A 15,551-nucleotide genomic window follows, 5' to 3' on the forward strand; every position below is an offset into this window, starting at 1 on the left:
GCAAGCTCTTGGGGAGGCCTGGTAGTCCCTGGAGTCAAGTGGGACTTTGCAAGTATTCTAGAGTACATGCACTTCTGCCCTATAGTCTGGTTAACATCTGGTGCTCTTCAGTTTCACAGTGAAGCCCTAGTTTGGGCTGGAAGCAAACCAGTCTCCAGGCTCCCTTTTAGATTCCCCAGCAGTTTGACTTTGCTTGGCTAACCAATGGAGAAAGATGTCTATAAAGCCTTTGAGCTAAACTGGGCAATTGGGTATGTAATATATAAGCTAAAAACAAATTATCTAACCATATATAATGTTCTATTTTCAGTTGCCTAAGTATGTTCATACTCCAAATTATCTATAACTAATAACTTTATGAGAGAAGGAAAAAAACATGAATCGTACCCCCTAGGAATCACTCCCACAGAGAAAGGAACACGTTGAGGACAATTGTAAAATGAGAAGATTTACTGTCTTCCATCTTCCGTCAGTCTGAAATTGACTTAAATCTTCAAGACAGGTTATTAAGTCTTCAAAACTGACACTCATTTAAAAGGTGATTTAATTAAAAAAACAAAGTGGGCCTATATTTGTAAACATTTATTCTCTTGAACTGAAAAAGGCTTGCATCAGCACACATTGTACAGCCTTGCAAATTACACAGAGATTGAAAAGAAGGTTCCTTGTTCATAAGTGCAATGAATCTTTGATGTCCAGTGATCCGCTGCAAACAATGAAAACAAATTGTAAACCACTTAAGAAGTTTCCAGCACTCATCAAATGCATTTCCTTAGCTGACAAAAAATCCACAAAGAGGAGAATGCAAATAAGTGGCATTTAGTTATTGGAGGGATACAAAAAAAAAAAAAATGTGGAAGTATTTTCTTGCCTAGAATGATTCCTTTTCCCCTTTGAATCTAAGTAGTTTGATTAAAAGGCATTAAGAACATAATTTACTTTATACTTAATGTTCATACTACCTAAATGTATAAGGAAAGACCCTTTGGGGGAGGAGTTCTGTATTTTCTGGAAATTATTTCTGTGTTCAGAGATTCAGGGGAAGAGTAATCTTCTATTTGTGGGCTCTCCTTAGCACCTCTAACTCCCAAAAGAAGATAGAACATGGTTTTGACTTAGTTATTCCACTCCTGCATTCTTTTCCCCCCAAATTCTAAGTTGGGTCACATTGTGCTGGCTGCAAAAAGAAATACAGGTTGCAACTGGTTATAATCATTTTGAAGGATAATTTGCTGTACAATAGAGCTTTGGATCTGATACAAGAATTCAGAAATATAAAACAAAATAACTACAAAAGTTAGGAGGCATTTGAACAGCATTTCCTTAGAAAACCCTGCTAACTCTGTATCATTCCGATGTGGTTCCTACAGTCACGTGGGGTGAAATGTGTATCTTCCCCACACCCATCGCCCCTTTGCTGGATCACTGGCATTTCTTCGTAAGCTGTAACGCCATGACCACACATCCCATGAGTCTCTATAATGTTAACAGAACCTCCAAATATCAAGCCAATCATGGGAGAGGGCAGGGGAATCATAGAGGTGAAGGGTCCAAGGGTGGCTCTGTTACTGAGAACTTGCCCTTTCCAAAATGTGAAAGTCATAGTGCTTCTTGCTTGTTCTCAGCTTAAACTTGTTAACTGAATTAATTTGCTTCTTCAGTGCATTCTGTGCAGCTGAAATGGAGGGGAATGTGGCTAAGACGGTGTACGTGGAGGCCAAGTCACTGGGTTTAGAGCGTTCAGGGTTGACAGTGTTGTCCCCGCTGCCACAGCAGAGGGGGTGACGACGCAGTTGGGGCTGGGACTGGGGGTCCCGGAGCCACCGGATTTTGGCGCCAATTTTAAAGAGTTCCCCAAAAAGCTTCTCGGCTTCCATGCGAGTTATTCCATCTGGTAGTTCAGTTATTTCCAAGACCTTCCCAACAACTAGAATGAAAATGGTACAGAATTAATATATCCCTGTTACCAAAAAAGTTGGGTAAAAAAGTACTGCAAATACCAAATAAGACATTAGAAACCAACAGATTTTTTGAAACCATTCAAATCTACAAAATTATAATTGTAAGAGCCATCTTTTAAATTCTTCCTACCTGTACCCTCCATTTAGGCAAGGAGTACAGAGCTCACATTGTTAAGCCACTGACTTCAGTCTTTGCTGAGAGTTGTACATAAAAAATGCAGCACTGTGCAGTGGCTTCTCTAAATTAGGAGTGTGATCTTGGGCAAACACTTTCTGAACTTCACATTCCCATTGTAAAATAAAGTAATAGCACTTGCTCTAACCACCCTCAAGCTGCTGAGTAGAAAGTTAAAATTTGTGCATTCAAACTCTCTCCCACATAGTTGTAAGGACAATTCCTTCCTCAGTGCATACAGAGGCTGGAGTTTCACTCTCCCTGCTCCTCTCACACACTTTTCTCCCTTTGGCCCCTGCATCCCTCCTAAACCCACCTGCACCTGACTGTACATACTCTCACATCTGAAATGAGACACTGATAAGAACACATCCAAGAACCCTAAAGTAGAGATGACAAAATTTCCTATTACTTCAGGAAAACCCATTTCTGTGCTGTGGTTTTTTTTTTTAAAGACTGTCACCAGTTTGTAGATCCACATCCAGTTGCCCCTCAGGGACACACCTGCTTCTCCTGCTCCAAGGTCCGTGGATGCAGCTTTTTTAGCTTGTCTTCTTCCTCGGTTTCCATGCCTGCTGCCAGGCTGACTCTGAACACCCACAAATAGTTCAGAAATAGGGTTAATAGTGCTGAAAAATGTGTCTGTAATGTTTAAAGATTTAACACCTAAACACACTTAATCTGGGTTCTGTACTTTGGCAGAAATAACCGGTCCCAGGCCTTCTGAATTCTGCCTCTGCAGCAGGGGCACTGTGCCCCTGACGATGACCAATTACTCACTGACGGGCCTTCATTAGCAAGGGTGCGCCAAATCCCAGACACCACCCATCTTTGGGTGGCACTAGTGAATTACTGCTCCGCCAAGCAGAGCACTACCTTCTCCCTTGGACTGTTCCCAGTGGAGCTAGTGATGTACTGAATAAACCAGCTGGCGGAGGCATAGAGCGTTCCTTGGGTAGCACCAACAGGTGGGCTCAGAGGTGCCCCCTACCATCTCAGCAACAGAAGTATGATGTTCTGCAACAAAGCCCAGGAGGTCAGGTAGCAGCCTTTCATACCTGTTGGTTTGGAATGTGTCCGTGCAGAACAGCAGGAGAGTTGTACTGCAGTGGTTGCCCAAGTAATGGATACCTGGCATCTCCTGAAAGTCAAAAAACATTTCTGCATCTTTCTCTCCTCAGTTAACCAGTACTTGCCAGAGTTTTCTAAATTGTTCTAAATGATTAAGATGAACAGGGGAAACATGTTTGGCAGAATAAAACAAGTATAGGTAGCTGACATATTTTAAAAAACAATTAAAAATTTCACATATTCTTTAAAGGGCTGGGGGCAAACTTCTGAAAAGATTAACGACTGATAACAGTGGTTATGAAGGAGGGTGAGTGGTAGGAACTAGGTGGACCGGGGATAGGATGGAGAGAAACTTCTCTGTATACTTTAAAACAATTTGTTAATTTTTTTTTTTGAGACAGAGTCTCGCTTTGTTGCCCTGGCTAGAGTGAGTGCCGTGGCATCAGCCTAGCTCACAGCAACCTCAAACTCCTGGGCTTAAGCTATCCTACCACCTCAGCCTCCCGAGGAGCTGGGACTACAGGCATGCACCACCATGCCCGGCTAATTTTTTCTATATATATTTTAGTTGGCCAGATAATTTCTTTCTATTTTTAGTAGAGACGGGGTCTCGCTCTTGCTCAGGCTGGTCTCAAACTCCTGACCTTGAGCGATCCACCTGCCTTGGCCTCCCAGAGTGCTAGGATTACAGGCGTGAGCCACCGCGCCCGGCCCTATTTGTTAATTTTTGAACCATGTCAATATATTATGTATTAAAAAAAGTAAATAAATTCTAAAAAGTGGATGAAAATGAAATGTTAAAAAAAATTGAGGATATGGAAGAGAGAAAATCTAAGAAAACTATGACACTAAATCCCAATATTCTATATGAAATCCACCAACAAAAACCATAACACTCATTCTAACCACTTCTGATGCTAAAATCTACACCTTTCCATGATGACTATTAATAAAAACTTACATTTGAGAGGAAGGATGAAATTCTGGATAAACATTAAGCTCTATATTTTCCCAAATTCACTATTAGTTGCTATAAACATATGTATGTAAGATATGCATGTATACATTTAATATACTCACTATACATTTTTATAGTTTTAACCAATGGGTATATATGTATGTTCTAGGTCCCAAGTCTGCTTGTAATCTCTCTTTAAATGACAACCTGTATTTATAATTTGAACTTGCTTAGAAAGAGTGGTATAGCTTCTAAGTGTCATTCATGTGTAGGTATCCCCTTCCTAAATCAAGAAGTGTAGGGTAGTCAGAATAAAGTTCTTGCAATTGTTTTCTTTCACTCAGTAGAGCCTTTAGTCATCACAGAGTAGGGGCTTAATAAATGCTGACTGCAAAAATTTTGTCTCAGAGAATAAGGTTTTCAGTTGTGTTACATTCTCATTTTATTTTAACCATAAGTTCCCAGATTTAGCACATTCTGTGTTTGGAGTAGGGTTATCAGTAGGTAGACTAGCAGAAGACTAGGGCATGTTCAGGAAATCTTATACCCCTTCTCCCAAGAGTTTTGTAACAGAGAGAAACAAGGCACGGACTTCCTGCCATTTCACAAGACTCCTTTCTGATGATCACTGTGAAGATGCTGGGGCAACTCCCTGGCAAGACATACCCATGACATACTCGCAACTTCCTAAGCTGAAGGCCAGATATGACATGGGTACTTAGTACTGAGACTGAGGATGTAATGTGAAGTGTGAAGATGCATAAAAAATAGTTGTAAAGCAGTCAGAGTTAAGTGTAAAAATAATGAAATGTAAAGAAAATAAGGCTCAAAAACTTAGATCAGCAGAATAAAGAGAATGCTGCTTAAATATCCTGGAACCCAAGACTTAGTCATATGTAATATTATTTTTTCAAATATGGAGATGAGACTGTAGTCAGCAGTAACCAAAGACCCCTCCTTACAGGCCAGGCTAGGTGTTCCTCTTGGGGCATTCATTTCAGACTGCATGCCACATACTGTTTTAATTTATTTTTTATAATATGCTTTATTTTTCTAGATTATTAAGGTTATTGGCTTTGTAGAAAATTTGAAAATAGAGAATTACAAAGGAGAAAATAAAAACCACCATAGTAATTCCATCATTTCTAACATTTTGGTACATATCTTTGTTCTATATATGTGTGTGCTCATACTTGTGTATGTGTAATTTGTAATTCTTTTAAAAATTGAGATACAGTTAACATACAATAGAAAAACCATCTCCATCCCTGGAAGACTTCCCTTCAGCCCCTTTCCGGTCAGTTCCACAACTCTATCAGTTCTCCACCACTATCTGATTTCTAACTTCACAGATTAGCTTGTCTGTAGCTGGATTTTGTATAATTAGAACCATATAGTATATATTATTCATTTTTTTGTCTGCTATGTTTTTTGCTTAACATAATGACTCTGAGATTTAACCATGTTGTTGTGTGTTAGTAGTTTGCTTTGCTCACGTTTATCACTGAGTAGTATTCCACTCTAAGGACATATCACAATTTGTTTACTCAGTGTCCTGCTGATGGACATATGGGCCATGGTCAGCTTGAGTTATTATTTTTTTTTTCTTTTGAGACAGGGTCTTGCTCTGTTGCCCAGATTGGAGTGCATTGATGTCATCATAGCTCACTGCAATCTCAAACTCCTAGGCTCAAGTGATCCTCCTGCCTCAGCCTCCCGAGTAGCTGGGACTACAGGCACATACCACCATGCCCGGCTAATTTTTTTTTCTATTTTTAGTAGAGATGGGGTCTCGCTCTTGCTCAGGTTGTTCTCAAACTGCTGACCTCAAACGATCGTCCCGCCTAGGCCTCCCAGAGTGCTAGGATTACAGGTGTGAGAACTGCGCCCAGCTGAAAGGTAGTATTATTAATACCAAGATAAATTACCAAGTGATTGGGAATGGATGTCCGAAATTTTCCGGAGCTGTGACTAGTTTCATGTACACTTACCTTGCCCAGGGACAAAAGGTCTAGAAAATTGGGGCATGATGGAAAGTGGTGGTCCAGAGGGACGTCCAGTTTTCAGGGTAGACAGCTGAACTGGTGCTGGCGACTGAGCTGGTGAGATAATGGGGCTACTGAGTTGAGGGCTGTGCTGCAATCACAATACATCAAGAAAATGGGTCAGCATTTTGGGCAGGCTTTTTGCAAATTTCCTATTGGACAAAAATTTTTATTCTTCCTGATTACAAATATACACTTGTCAGAAAAAAATTCAAACATTATAGAAACATATAATCTCCAACTCCCAAAGATAAACATTGGTAACAGATTGTTCCTATGCATATGCATTCACACATCCATTTTTTATAAAAATGGGAACAGACCATACATCCTATTTTTGAAACTTGCTTTTGTAAGTTGGCAATAATCCTGTTGGTAACTTTTGTGTGAGAGAATATATACCTCTATTTCACTCTTTTTTTAATATTAAATGTTTACCATTTCATATTTAAATTATTTCATCCTTAGTGAATAGTTACAAAGATAATACAAAGAATTTCCAGATTTCTGAAGTGATGTTAATATTTTATTGTATTTATCCTCTCTCTATATATATTATTTCCCTTTTTTGAACTGTTTGAAAGAGAGTTGCACATGATACTCCTTTACCCCTAAATAATTAGTGTCTATTTGCTAAAAACAAGGACATTTTCTTACATAACCACAGCAGAATAATCAAAACCAGAAATTAACAAAACAATACTATTGTCTAATCTACAGAGTTTATTTCAATTTGCCAACTGTCCCACTAATGCCTGTTATAGCAAAAGAGAAGAAAAATTTTCCCCTTCAAGAATCCAGACTAGAATCAAGAACTACATTTGGTTGTCATGGCTCTCTAATCTGGAACAGAACGAACCTCAGTCTTTCTTCTCTTTTATGACTTTGATACTTTTGAAGATCTGTTTCTTAAGATCATTTTGAAGATCAGTTATTTTTTAGAATGTCCCTCAATTTGAGTTTGTCTGTTGTCTCCTCATCAAAAAGCTGATGAGGAACCTGATGTCTACCTGTTGTCACATTACTAGTGATGTTTACTTTGCTCATTTGGTTAAGGTGGTGCCTGCCAGGTTTCTTCATTGCAAGTTACTATTTTTTCCTCTGTAGTTATAAGTATCTTGTGGGGACATACTTTATAAAAATATCCTGCTTTTCTTTTTTTTTTTTTTTTTTGAGACAGAGTCTCACTCTGTTGCCCAGGCTAGAGTGAGTGCCGTGGCGTCAGCCTAGCTCACAGCAACCTCAAACTCCTGGGCTCAAGCGATCCTCCTGTCTCAGCCTCCCAAGTAGCTGGGACTACAGGCATGCACCACCATGCCCGGCTAATTTTTTCTATATATATATTTTTAGCTGTCCATATAATTTCTTTCTATTTTTAGTAGAGATGGGGTCTCGCTCTTGCTCAGGCTGGTCTCGAACTCCTGAGCTCAAACGATCCGCCCACCTCGGCCTCCCAGAGTGCTAGGATTACAGGCGTGAGCCACCGCGCCCGGCCAAAATATCCTGCTTTTCATCAAAATTTCACCCACTAGTTTTAGCATCTAGTAATGACCCTTGCCTAGTGGTTTCCTGGTGGTGATTTTCTAATTCTATGATTCCTTCTATATGTATTGTTTCGGATTCTACTGTAAGAAAGAGTTTAACTCTCTCCTGTATTTATTCATTTGCATCACTATGGACTCATGGATTCCTATTTTAATCTATGGGTGGTCATTCATATGTCTATCATTCTTTTATGCCCAAACCTTCAAGCCTGATCTTGTATCCTTTGACATATCCTCATCATTCTTCTAGCCCTTCTTTACTTTCTTAGCAAGATGGTCTAGGCTCGCTCATCTTGTGCATTCCCTGAACAACCCTGATAATAGTTATTTCTCTAAGGAGCCCTGGTTCCTTTTGGTGGAGAATGGTATTTAGGAACTACCATCTGGGTAGCAGGTGTACCTCGTTCTTTTCAGTATTATACACTTAAGGGTGTTTTCCTAAATGACACAGTAATTTATTTAATCAGTTACCTATTGATAAATGTCAAGACTGTTTACAATTTTTCAATGTTACAACAGGCAACAAAGAAATACCTCTATACACATATTTTTGTATGTTTGTTCCATATATTTTTTTAATTTTATAGAGACAGGATCTCACTCTGTTGCCCAGGTTGGAGTGCAGTGGCACAATTATAGCTCCCTGCAGCCTTGAACTCCTGGGCTCAAGCGATCCTCACGTCTCAGCCTCTCAAGCAGCTGGGACTACAGGCATGTGCCACCACGCCTGGCTAATTAAAAAAAATTGTTGTTTTGTAGAGATTAGGTCTCACTATGTTGCTCAGGCTGGTCTAGAACTCCTGACCTCAAGCAATCCTCCTGCCTCAGCCACCCAAAGTGTTGGGATTATAGGCATGAGCTACCACACCCAGACTAATTCCACAGTTTTTACTGGATAAAGTTCCAGAAGTGGATTTGTGGATCAAAGGCTTTGTACTTTCTATATTTTGAAAAATGTTACTAAACCACATTCCAAAAAAAGTTGTACTGATTTATATTACCACCAAGAGAGTACTAGAGAGCTTGTAACTAGATATAATAATTTGCAAACACTGCAAATTATTGATCTTCCTGAATTTTCCCAATTATACAGATAAAAAGTAGTTTTATATTTTCATCTGTTTAATGGCCACTGTCCACTTATATTTTGGAGCTGATCTATAAATGTCCTTTGCCCTTTTAATTCCACTATGATTTGTCATGTGTATTGGAACTATTTTTTCTCACGTTTATCTTTAAAAAAAATTAAAAACCTTTTAATTCTGTAAAATTTGAAGTATATAAAAGTGTAGATAGAAAAGTATAATGAACTTCCATGTACCCTTCACTCAGTTTCAGCTGTGATCACCCGTTTTATTTTTCCTAAAGTATTTAAAGCAAATCTCAGATACTACAGCACTTTACTGTAAATATTTCAGTATGTAAGTATTTCTATCTATTTTAAACATAACCACAATATTATTACCATACTAGCAAGAGTAACATTTAAATATCTTTTGCTCAAAAATCTTTTGACTGTTCAGTATCCAAACAAAATCCATATATTGTATCTGGTTATTATACCTCTTGAGTCTCTTTTAACCTAAAAGAGTCCTAGCTCCCATTTCAAAATGCCATTTATTTGTAGAAGAAACAGGGCCAATTTGTCCAGTAAAATATCCCACTGGTACCATGTAATTTGTTTGTTTTCTTCCTATATTTATTGTAAATGAGTAGCTAGACTTAGAGACTTAATGAGATTCAGATTCGATTTTTTCCTGATAAGAGTACCTCCTACGTAATGCTATGTACTTACTTCTATGCCACACAAAGAGGCAAATAATGTCTGACCGGCCCACTTTTAGTGATACTGCAGTTTATCAGTGGGTTCAGGGCTGTCTGCCCTCCATTTCAAAGCTCCCCCCTGTAAATTTTTTACCTAACATTTTTAGCATTTCCTGATGATTTTTTCTTGATCCATTATTTTAATAGGGTTCCAAAATGATGATTTTCTAATTCTATCATTGCTTCTGCATTTATTAACTAGATTATGAATGAGGAATGTTCCCCTCATCAACTATTTGGTTACACTGAAGTACAGTTCATATGGGAAAGGCAGGATAAATGCTTGAATCTTTTTCTTTCCAAATTTTAGTTGTAGTTTATCTTTTGGTTTTTATCTTCTGAAGTAAAAAAAATTTTGAATATGCAGAAGTTGGCAAATAATATTTAAATAGTGAAATAAATTGTCTGAATATAAAGAATGTTCAAACTTTAAGAAAAATTCTTTTTATTTCAAAATATTAAGGGGGTACAAATGTTTTTGTTACATAGCCTTTATACTGCTTCAGTCAGGGCCATAAGTGTGCCCATCACCTGAATGGTGTTCATTGTGCCTGTTCAGTAGGTTTTTGCCCCTCCCCCTCGTCTTGATTTCCAATGATTTTTACTTCTTTCTGGCCCCATGTCAAACTTCTTTATTAATCTGCTTGACAGTATTTAAAATTCATTGTCAAGCCTTTTAGGTCAGTCTTAATATATGTCAAAAATGTAAAATTTCAAAATGATAATGAACAAAAGCATCTTACCTGGACAATATTGTCTACATTGCTAAATTCCACACACTTCTGTCCTCTCTGGTGATCACAGTAATATTTGTTTTGTTTCCACTGGGGGGGTGAGTGAGCACGAGATTGTGGATTGTTTGGTACATTGAGCTGCATCATCACCATTCCTCCACCAGGTGGCGGTGGTGGCACAGCTGAAAATCAGGACCATAAAATCAGTATATTTCACCAACTAAGTGGTGTCTTTGAACATTAGGTTAACACCAATAATCTTACATTTCTGAACAAAATTTTACTATTAGATATGCAAACCTGATTTAAAAGCCCTAGTGCATCGTACTACAAGTGCTGTGTGTTTATAAAGGCATTAAAACAAACCTTAAGGTCCTAAACGTCTCACTTATCCTAAAATAAGTTGGTTCACTCAGGAAGAGCTGGAAGGGTAATGAGAGGAGGGCCTAGGAAAGGAGGATATCAATACTTATGAGAAAGGAGAATACAGATAGTAGTAGTAGAAAAGGAAGAAGTGGACTACACATGTAACTCTGATTCAGCATAACACCTTAAACATCCTGCGTATATCTCACACATCTTGGGTTGAGAATCTTTTTGTAGAAATACCCAAGGAAATTCACCGAACTACCTATCATCACATGGACAAACCATTACTGTTTTTACAATGACTGATTAATACCTGCACACTGGTGGCCTTGAAGCTGTTGGGAATTGCATGGTGAAGTAGTCCGAGGAAACTGTACTTGTTCTGATCCTGGATGCTGCAAGTAACTGACTGAAGAGCTATGTGGGGAAAAATCAAATAAACACAAAAACACAGCACAATGAGATGGGGATGACTGTAAAGATTCTCTGAATGAACAGTTCTACAAATTTATTTAAATAAAATTATTTTTCAAACTGGTTAGCAGCAAAAGTCAAATTTAACTCTTATCTGAATTATAATTACTTTATTGCATAAAAGTAATTTTATGCTTATAACACTAACACTGATTTTTAAAAACCAAGAAAATTATTTTACAAATTGGTTAGTAGCAAAAGTCACATCTAACTTAACTCTTTTTTCTGTGAATTATAAGTAATTACTTTATTGCATAAAAATCATTTTATGTTTATGGCAATAACACTGATTTTTAAAGACCAGAAAAAAAATTCCTAATTCCATTACTAAATTTCAAATTATTCTAAATGTCTTTTGTATTGTTCACACAATAATAATAATAATTTTTTTTGAGATAGGGCTACATTTTAGAAAAGAGAATATGCAGCTGGTCTGACGGTAGTGGGTTATCAGAACTTACTAACATCAGTGCCACTAAAGCTGGTGTACAACCCCCCCACTGCTAAATTTGACTGGCTAAAAAAAAGAATATGCAGTTTGATAATGATGAGATCCAGAAAAAAAATTTTATATCTTAGAAAATGTACTAAGAATAGAGGAAATAATAGAACATATTTTGACATATTGTAACAAAATACTGACAAAAATAAAAGGCTGTTTGGTTAAGTTACTGCTGTCTTTTTGAACAGTCTTTGAGACACAAATTAACATAGGGGGGTTGTCATAATGTCTCTGAAGTTTTCTGTTTAACAAATTCTTTCAGAAAAATACTTTAAAATCATGGAATATTATTTATTCTTTCTGAGAAGTCTCAAGTAATCAGGAACCTTAATTTATATCTAAAACCCTATTAATTATCAGTCTTTTATCATCATTAAAAATAAACTCCCTTTATAAAGCATTATTTCTTAACCTAGTTTAAACAATTCTTTGCATTTATGTGGTTGCATTAAAAATACAATTTTATATACAACTACTGAATTACAGAGAATACAGAGAGACATGTTAAATAACAGCAGGGTGAAACAATCAGTGAAATCTAGACTATGGGAAACTCTGTAAGACAAATGTGTAAAACTTAAGCAATATTTGCAAGGTAGATGGAAATACAAATATCAACTGGATGAGGAATTAATTGTTAATTTTTTAAAGATATGAGATGGTATTGTGGTTATGTGGGCTTTTAAAAAACCTTTAGGGATACTATACTGAAATATGAATATGAAATACTATTAATGATACCTAGGATTTACTTCAAAATAATATGGAAAGGGCAGAGGCTGAGATTTCGATGAAAACAGATTAATCATTAGTTTATAATTACTGAAATGATGGGCACATGGGGATTCAGTATCCTTCTGTTTATACTTATATATGTTTAAAATTTTTCATAATAAAAAGTTAACAGAAAATTCTGTACTTTAGGCTGACAATTCCCCATTAATAAGAATTAGTAAAGTTTTGCTGTTTTTTTTTTTTTTTTTTTTTTTTAGCGGCAGTAACTCAGTGCAGTTCAATAAAAAGGAAAAAGAATGTGATTTAAAGGGAGGATTTCACAAAAAGTGGTTTCGGATCATATGTGAAAATAGTACTTTTTGAAATTGATGTTAGTTATGATTGGAATGCGTTATGTGAGTATTAGTTACCTGTAGAAATAATACAACTTAAGAGTCCTTTTTGTTTTTTTTTTTTTTTTTTGAGACCAGGTCTCGCACAGTTGCCCAGGCTGGGGTGCAGTGGTGCGATCACAGCTCACTGCAGCCTCAAATTCCTGGGCTCAAACAATCCTCCTGCCTTAGCCTCCTGAGTAGCTGGGACTGCAGGTACATGCCACCCTGCTGGCCTAATTTTTTTTTTATCTTTTGTAGAGATGAGGTCTCGCCATATTACCCAGGCTGGTTGCAAACTCCTAGGTGATCCTTCTCCCTCAGCCTCCCAAAGTGCTGGGATTACAAGCCTGAGCCACCACACCTGGCCAATTGATTAGATTATGGTAATCTATTTGATGCATCATAGTATGAATGGTAATTAATGCTTGATATTAAGATATCAACCGTTAGATACTATCACTAGATATTCTTGCAAATTCAAATTATGTTACACTGATATTTAAATGGCTTTTGACATTTAATATTTGATCTAGCACAAAGCACCTGGATTTGGGTGTCAAAGGGGGGTTTGAATTCAAACTCCACTTTTTATTTGTTTTGTGACTTTGAACATATTATTTGAACTTCAACTGTCTGTCATCAATGATTAATACCTGTCTTACCAACCTATGATAAAAGATTTGGCCAAATAATTCAAAATGTAACTAGACAAATGCCAAAATGTACAACTTTATTAATAATCAAGGAGCCAAATTATAATATGAGATATATTGCCATTTATGAAACGTGAAAACTAATAAAACAGTCAGATACTGGGATTATAAAGCAAAGATTTTGTCAAAATATACTTAAGACCTTAAAAATAGTCATGTCCTTTAACTTTTTTTTTTTATTTCAGAGATGGGGTCTTGCTATGTTGCCCAGGCTGGCCTCAAACTCCTGGGCTCAAGCAATCCTCCCACCTCAGCCTCCTGGTAGCTGAGACTACAAATAAGCATGTGCCATGGTGCCTGGCTTCCTTTGACTTATTAATTCCCCTCCAAGGACTCACACCAAGGAAGGAATTAAAATTGCTCACAAGATAGTTCAATAAAATAAAAAAATTGGATATGATCTAAAATGTTCTGTACAGGCTAAATAAATTAATGTGTATTCAAAATGGAATAATGTAATCACTAAAAATTATATTTATAAATTTTTAATAACATGAAAAAATGTACTATGCTCATTAAATAAATAAAATATATGCAGTAGTATCTCAATTATATCAGAACTACATATGTATATTAGAACTACACATGAAAAGAAAAAGTACTGAGAGAAAGGTATTAACAGACCAACACTGCTCAATTTAGGGATTGTGGCTGATTCTTGGTCATTTACACTTTTTTGTATTTTCCAAAAAAGGATATATGAATTTTATAATTGTAAAAAATATACAATAAAAATGATTTGAAAACTGACTGAAAAGTTTGGCTTTTAAATATTGCATACAGGATTTAATTTCAACTATCTAAATCTGCTTCAGAAATCTTTAGCAGATGTCAGAGCATGGCTATCTGGAAATGTTTACACTGATATTTTGCAACATAAAACTCCAATTCATTTGAGGGTCAGATGCTTGGCCAGGCTTATTGTCTCTGGAAAAACATACTAGCTTTCTGTCTCATAAGCTTTCTGCAAGTCAAGGTGATGTCCATTTTATATATTTTTGTGATGAGGGCATATACTTAGGACAATATAAATAAACTTGCAACTAACCAGAATTTGATTAAACTCTATGCTCAATTAATGAAAATAAATGTCAAAACTTTTACTGTACAATATTTTGGGGCTGGGTATGGTGGCTCACATCTATAATCCTAGTACTTTGGAAGGTTGAGGAGGTTAGGATCGCTTGAGCCCAGATTGAGACCAGCGTAGGCAATAGAACAATACACCATCTCTACAAAGGAGATGAGGTGGCACATGCCTGTAGTCTTAGCTATTAGGGAGGCTGAGGCAGAAAGATAGCTGAAAGCCCAGGAGTTTGAGGCTGCAGCGAGCTATGACCATTCAACTGCACTCTAACCCAGGTGACAAGAGTGAGACCCTGTCTCTAAAAATAATAACTAAATGAATGAAAAATTGGGTTTTCCTTTAAATGCTAAAAGTTAATTTCTCTTGGCTTTCTAGTTAAATCCTCATTTATAGAAATATTCATTTATAGCTCACTTATTCTCAAACGTGAATTAAAAAAACCTGAATATGACTAAAAAATAAAGAAAATATTAAAAAAAGAAAAAAAAAAAGAAAAAGAAAAAGGAGCAGGGATACCTGGCTTAAGACTGTTGCTTTCATGGAGGACTGAATATAGCTCTGTGTTTCCTGGCAGCTAAGACAAAATGGTAAACCGAGAGGATTATATAACTCTGCCAGGATGATAAGGAAAGTGGATAGTTAAGCCTCTGGCAGGTACTGGATTGTAGAATATCATAACTGTATTCTATTATAAATTTAAAGCATGCAGTTATAATTATAGAGAAATCAAGTCTCTCAATACCACATTGTATGAGACACAATTCATATCTTACTAAGGAAATTTAGGAGCTGGATTGGAAATCTTGCCCAAAGAGGATTATTTCCCATTTAATAAATAGGTAGGATGCAGAAGTATGTGCAAGTAGGGCTAATATTTTCCCTAAAAAGGAGCTCTGAACTTTTCAAGTATTTAAACAAGCACTTGTATGAAACCCCAAAGAGAGTCTACATTAAACATTTAATAGAAAAAAATGCCTTTGGCTTG

At 36.7% G+C, this 15,551-nt stretch overlaps 1 protein-coding gene across 5 annotated transcripts in view; it reads right to left on the reverse strand.

Moving 5' to 3' along the window:
- Window positions 1–567: 567 nt before the first annotated feature.
- R3HDM1 (R3H domain containing 1) overlaps window positions 568–15,551 on the reverse strand; it is a 177,406-nt gene continuing 162,422 nt past the window's right edge. For 3 of the 5 annotated variants that reach the window (XM_069459024.1, XM_069458962.1, XM_069458690.1), the window contains 6 exons: window positions 10,995–11,098; window positions 10,322–10,494; window positions 6,157–6,301; window positions 3,195–3,277; window positions 2,641–2,725; window positions 873–1,927 (listed from right to left, as the gene is read on the reverse strand). In XM_069459024.1, coding sequence (XP_069315125.1) covers window positions 1,566–1,927; window positions 2,641–2,725; window positions 3,195–3,277; window positions 6,157–6,301; window positions 10,322–10,494; window positions 10,995–11,098 — 952 coding nt within the window. In that variant the 3' untranslated portion in view covers window positions 873–1,565. Of the gene's footprint in view, window positions 1,928–2,640; window positions 2,726–3,194; window positions 3,278–6,156; window positions 6,302–10,321; window positions 10,495–10,994; window positions 11,099–15,551 lie in introns of all 5 variants that reach the window. The other 2 variants (XM_069458784.1, XM_069458869.1) reach the window with 1 other exon arrangement.

Source organism: Eulemur rufifrons, chromosome 1 (assembly GCF_041146395.1).
Source record: "Eulemur rufifrons isolate Redbay chromosome 1, OSU_ERuf_1, whole genome shotgun sequence".
NCBI classification, from domain to species: domain Eukaryota; kingdom Metazoa; phylum Chordata; class Mammalia; order Primates; family Lemuridae; genus Eulemur; species Eulemur rufifrons.